General features: G+C 37.0%; 1 protein-coding gene across 1 annotated transcript in view; it reads right to left on the reverse strand.

Annotated features, from left to right (window-relative positions):
• RNFT1 (ring finger protein, transmembrane 1) overlaps positions 1–5,237 on the reverse strand; it is a 6,380-nt gene extending 1,143 nt beyond the window's left edge. The window contains exons 1-6 of the mRNA XM_010178640.1: positions 4,862–5,237; positions 4,458–4,534; positions 3,695–3,795; positions 2,892–3,045; positions 1,131–1,289; positions 222–287 (exon numbers count right to left, since the gene is read on the reverse strand). Coding sequence (XP_010176942.1) covers positions 222–287; positions 1,131–1,289; positions 2,892–3,045; positions 3,695–3,795; positions 4,458–4,534; positions 4,862–5,237 — 933 coding nt within the window. The remainder of the gene's footprint in view (positions 1–221; positions 288–1,130; positions 1,290–2,891; positions 3,046–3,694; positions 3,796–4,457; positions 4,535–4,861) is intronic.
• Positions 5,238–6,401: the final 1,164 nt, after the last annotated feature.

The following is a 6,401-nucleotide window of genomic DNA, read 5'->3' on the forward strand; positions in this document are numbered from 1 at the left end:
TAGATTTTGGATTTTGTTGCTGCTGTTCAGATGACAACATAATCATGTAGTCAAGAAATACAGCCTAGGAATGGAGGAACAACTATACAGGGTTTACTTTAAAAATGCAGTTGTCTATTACTAGAACAATATGAAGTAATATAGGAATGAGGTATTTGAAAAATAACTATGTTCATATAAATTGGGTTTATTGTTTTGTCATAAGAGAATTCAGTACTCACTGGTCGTGTACAAAATATCCGTAAGACCTGTCTGAAGTTTCTCAATTGTCCAAAAAAGCTCAAAAGCTGAAATGGGAAAGAAAATCTGAGTTATGCTTAATATTTTTCTCTGTGAACTAAAAAGCTTCCAAGCTTTTTCTTTAATGCAGATTCCAGCAGTAAAAGTCTCACTGCTAGTCTGATGTTGTCAGGAACATAAGGAAAGCTATAGGTCAGACTGACACTATTTTAGTTGCTTAATATGTAACCAAACTAAGAATTTAGCCTGATATATATATTTTTTTTAACAGTAGGTGTTTGTTCTTAGAAAGCGTTGAGGTTGTGAATGAAGCACTCAAGTACAGATATACCAGCACTATTATTGCATATGCAATAGCCCTTACACTTGTAATTAAAACACCTTAGCATTATAAAGTATTTTTCCTGTTCAAAACCAGACTTGTGCTAAGTCTGGTTACATTTGGGGCAGATTAGCTCTTTGGCAAAGTAAGACAGCCAGCATGAACACTTATGTTTGAGTTGTTTAGGATCACACAGGATACTCTAGTAGGAAGAAAAATCTAGTTTCCTGGAAAACGCTGATTCTTTTAGCCATGAATTTTTACCTTTATTTTTGCAAGTTCTCAATATCTGGTAGCAGTGTGATGTGAAGGGACCTATAGTAACAGTGTTCTTGGCTATGCAACCTCACTCCATTCCCAGAACAGGTGCAGGAAAAATTAGAATTCAGTGTCCTGAGCCAGTTTTCCTATCAATTTTGGAAGGCTGTATCAGTTAAACTGAAGCATGGATTTGCAAGTCTGTTCAAACACAGGGGAACATTCAGAAATGTGTTAAGTTTGTATGCCTCTAACCCTCCAGTGATAATTACTGCAAAAATAGTTTGAGACAAATAAGAAGCTTACATACTTTTAGGATGAGGTAGACAAGGCCCAGCAATATCCCAAGGGTCCATCCTAGTCCACTGTCCAGCTCCCCATAGCCAATAAGATAACGGAACCAAACTGGTATGGGGACAAACATACGGTAATACTGGCAGAGTTCTTCTAACAGCATGTACCAGTAGCCCTAAGCAAGACATGCAAAGGAATCGCTCAAGATTTAAAACACAAAGGATTTTTAAAATATAGAGAAAAAGATGCATTGTTATTCTTTTGAGTAAATTAATATCTTGAAGCAACTAAATATGAAGCATGAAAAAGAATGAAGACCAGATGATGAGTCTCACAACTATAGTAACACAAATAACAACACTGTTGATTGCTGTGCTGCAGAAAATCAAATTAATAGGCTACAATAGGATGGCTTTGTCAGATGCCTACCTACTTAACAATGCTATCAGACTTAAATTTCATAAGCAGTAAATAAGAAAATAAAGTACATGAAAAAGGAAAATAAGACAAATTTGGTCACAAACATTAGCTTGGCATTAGCAGAGTTCTGTCCTGCATTCAGGATTAAAAAAAAAAAAGTGAGACCCATTCTTTTATTAGCAAACATAAATTACAAACTATTTTCCTGTAAACAGGAAAGAAGCCTTATCTTGTGATAATTAACTCCTACATAGGATGAGGTGGTAAGAAAATGGTGGTGGTAGTGGGAGAAAGAAGCGTAGAGAAGCTGGGTTGAACAGGTAAACAGAGTTCAGTGTCACTCTAAAAATTACTGAATAACTATTACAAAGCACAAGCGCCCTGCACAGAGTACTGTGTATGCATGTATAATTATAAATATTTAGCTTGTCTTTAAAACTAGATTTGTAACAAGAAGTATTCTTTCCATAATGTATACTGGATGATACCATGTTTTGCCACTATTGACCAGATTCCCACTTTAGTTTGGCCACAGTTTCAGTCACAGTTGGTGTAATGGAATTTTCAGGAGAAAAATTAAGGAGATCTTGATTATAAACTGGTATTTAGAGAAATTGATTGCCCCTGAGAAATTTTGTCCTGGTATATTTGAAAAGGTAAAACCTACCGAAACATCCTGTTCAAATGCTATCATGTATGAACTGTACTTGTTCTTTCTCTTTTAAACAGTACCAGTATTTGCTATGCTGACATAAAATTTAATTGATTTTTGCATGTCTTGCTTCAGGAAGCAGATAAAAATAAATACCCCACTAACCAATGAAGGCTTCTTTAAAAATCATTGCACTTCACTGGTTTGAGGAATTAAGCTGTGAATCAAATTCACTAATCTGATGCAAGTATTGCTCAAGATTATTAACAAAAAGAAAATTCAGGATTATTTTTGAAGAAACAGAAAATACAGTTGTTTGCATCCACAAATCGTAAAATCTTCCCATGTCAGTTACTCTTGAGCATGTAAAAAAGTTTCTGTGCTCAGCTGCCCCATGGTAAGCGCCTGTATGCACCTTCTTACACTGCAGCAAATGAAAGGTTTCTTCATCTCCCTCACTTAGAGACAGAAATAAACCCATTTATCTGATGACATAATACAAGCAATGGTTTCAGATCAGACTGTAAACCTACCTTAGCACCAAGCAGGGAAGTACATGAAGTCCACAGGGTTTTCTCACCCACAGTATAGTGCAGGATTATGTACAGATTTGTAATTAAAAACTTTGGGTATAATTTAGTAATCAGCTAATTTTACCATCAAAGAAGCTTCATAAGGAAGCAAAAATATAGCTTGTTTCCTTACCTTGGATTTAAAGGACATAATAAAAGAAGGCACCAAGAGAATAATGCACTTGAAGCCCATGACGAAGAATTTCAGAATGAAGTCTGTGACTCCCACAATCCAAAGTACCTCCCAGATGTTCATAAAATCCACAGTAGGGTTTAAGAAGATTAAGCTACAAAAAAGAAGTATCAGATGTTACTGGAGCACACTATTTACAGGAAAGCGTAACTAGAGATTACTATGGCAGGCTTAATTTAAAAAGGAAGCCTGGTTTACACAGAGGAAAAATATTTGGTGAGAAAATGAACTCTTTATTGTAAATTGATTATTTATGATCTCTGACATACTTTCAGTTTTTGAACCTTCTTTCCTGCATCTTCATCACAAGCCCATCCTCAAGAGATGGACTTGCTTTTCCATTTTAGCAATACAGCCTTTGACTGATTTACAGCCAAGATTGCAGCTACAGAATGGTAAGGAGGAAAAAGAAACTGAAAGTCATAAACCTGGTGGAGTGCCAGAATGCCATGTTCAGTATTTCAAAGGCAAGGCAGCAGGGTCAAAGCTAGGAATCCAACCCAGCTCCATTCCCCATGGTACAATAGTGCCATTACATTGAGTATAGGGTGTAATCTTGCAAATTCTAACATACTGTTTTTAAGGACATCACCTGTTTGGTTTGGCAGGAGAGGAGGAACAGAGACTTAAATGAAAGAGAAACCAATGCCACAATTAAAGAAAAGCAGCAGTAGCCTTGCTAAAATGTTCCCAGTTAATATTTGAGTAATTTATGATGTGAGCAGAGATGCTTCTCTACTTACCTGTAATACAGTGACTGAGAATGAAATGTGTAATACAAGAGGAGAGATGATCCAGTTAGGTATACCAGTAACCAAGCACACTGCAACTTAGAGCACCGTTCCTGTAAGATAATTGTAAAGACATGTTACAGTCTGTCTCTCAGTATTAATGTCTTCAATATCTCCAAAGCACTAAGTCTGTTGCATGTGAATAGAGTTGCTATGAGAGGATTTTAGCTTAGTGGTTTCAGGCCAAATAAAATAGAACTCAGTGGAAAGGTAAAACAGTAATTTTAATGTTTTCAACATAACAGTTCCCACATGTGTCAAGGTTGTTTTTCTTTTTCTAAGAAAACAACTAAAACCCACCCCACTGGAAAAAAAAACACCAAACCAACCAAACAAAAAACCTCACAAAAAACCAAACCAAAACAAAAACCAACCAACCAAACAAAAAACCAACAAATTTTCCTTTAGGAGTCAATAAAGACAGCTGAAAATTTAAACTGCCAACTGCTATTTGATCCCACAAATATAGGTAAGAAGTTCTTCTGTGAACTCCAAAAAGTTTTTATCAGTTGAAATTATTTAAATATTCAAAGTTGGGAGGCAGGGCTTAACACTGAATTTTGCAAACCTTACCTATCTGAGACTTCTACACTGTACAGAAGCATTAAGACTTTACTTATATGTTAACAATACCTCCATTCGTATTTATTTCACAAATTGATGGATAAAGGTCTTGGTTAACTTACAGAGTTTTGTTGCACACGGTGATACTTACTCTTAGAAAAACCTGATTTACTATGCTTTTGTTTGCATACATGTAAGTAGTTAGCAGCCCAATTCCAAGAGAAATGCCTATTAGAAAAAAAGGGTCAGTTATACATAAGAAAATAAAAAAAAATTACTAAACTGGGTTAAAAAAACAGCCACTTCTAGTATGTCTTTGTAATTACAATTAATAACTTGGCCCATCAAGCCAGAATAATTAAGCACATTGTACATAGGCCAGCAAAGGAAACAGAAACAGCTGAAATGTATTTTAGTAAATCTCTCTCTTTGATCAATAACGCAAATAAAAATAAAGCTAAAAATAAATGTAATTATATTTCAGACATGGTTATTAGTATATCTCGAGGGGAGGGGAGGGTCTGTTCTGTCAGACTTTATTTTGTTATACTCTACCAATTATATGCTGCATGATCACTTTGACACACAGAATCAGGATATACGGCAGACTTTTGTGAAGCCACTGGAGGAGGTATCTGAGCTCTGAGAGGGAGCTGCTGCTGTGTTCCTCTGAGTCTGGAGTGGAATGGTCAAGCCCCCCTGCTTCGCCATGGGCATGTCCGTGTGAGTGACTTTGGGAACCTGGCCTGGAATGCCGGGAACTCGTGTTTTCTCTGGCTTCTCCCGCAGCAGAGTTTAGCTGTATGCGAACATCTCTGCCGTGGTGGCATGAGCTCTCTCCTGATAACCTCGCTGCATGGGAGCTCTGAGAAGATGAAGAGTCATCAGCACTCCCTTGGACGTTGTGGAGATGACTGCAATTTGGTTGCATGGTGGGATTTTTTTTCTGGTCCAGATTCTTCCTATTTTGTTTCCTAGAGTGGGATATAAGTCACAGTTGAAGGAAGAGATAACTAGTTCAGGGCAAAAAAAAACCCAGACACAATAGAAAAATACAATAGATTGTCTTGAGTGATTGCCTGCATGAAGTAAAGATTCTCTTCCTGAGAGATGCTGTCAGTCTTCGTTCTGAAAGCTGGCGTACTGGGTTTGCACCTTCTCTCCATGGGGCAACTTGCCATGTGTTACATTAAATTACTTTCATTCACAGAGATTTTTATAGCCTGCAGTGAACCTGGCTGCCTTCGTAAAATCTGAAGTTGCTTCAGTGCAAATCAGAACAGCAAAAGATGCTGACTGGGAGACCAACCCTGGTTTGTACAGAAGAGATCTTACAAGCGCTGTGTAATTTCACAAAAATAGTAACAGTGGCAGGCCAAAGAAGGAACAAACAATGATGGGAAGGAAGCAAAGAGTACATCTACATACATCCATAAAATGGTAAGCATTTGTTCAAACAAGTCTAGCCAAAAGCCAGTGCATGCTCAAAATTGAGGGCCATTATGAGATTAATGAGATTATCCTGTCTGGGTAAGTGAGCAGAACCAGGTTAGTCCATTTTGTAAGGAGCATTTAAAAGAGCCTGGACCATATGGTCTAAGAGGTGAAAAAAGAAATGCAGCCAACAGGCAGTAATCTTAACGGCGAGACCACCCAAAACAAGTTGTTGTTTTTTTCCTCTGACATCTTTCTATTGTCTTCCTGGGTGGTTTTTCACTTCCATGTCAGACTTTGCATTGGTCAAATAGTGTTAAATCTACTCTGAACTGGTGTGACCTACGAGGAGTAATTCTGGAGAATCCTTTGTAGCCATATTTGGCACGATACTTGTTGCTATCAAATAATATTATTGCAACATTGGGAATTTTGTTACAATCCTTTTTCAATAACTCACTCTCTTCCAGATTCTTCTTTGAAATTATTTTTCCCAGAGCTTAGGATACAAAAAAGTTAAGGCAAAATTGGGTTTGCACTGCAAGTTCTTTGTATTTGCACAAACTTGTAATTCTTCAGCCTTTAAAACGGAAATTGTATTAGGAGAGTAAGTTGCATGAATTTAAACAGTGTCTGAATAGGGGACTTAGTACCATTTAGA

The sequence above is a fragment of the Mesitornis unicolor genome, unplaced genomic scaffold (assembly GCF_000695765.1).
Source record: "Mesitornis unicolor isolate BGI_N332 unplaced genomic scaffold, ASM69576v1 scaffold16072, whole genome shotgun sequence".
In the NCBI taxonomy this organism is placed as follows: Eukaryota; Metazoa; Chordata; class Aves; order Mesitornithiformes; family Mesitornithidae; genus Mesitornis; species Mesitornis unicolor.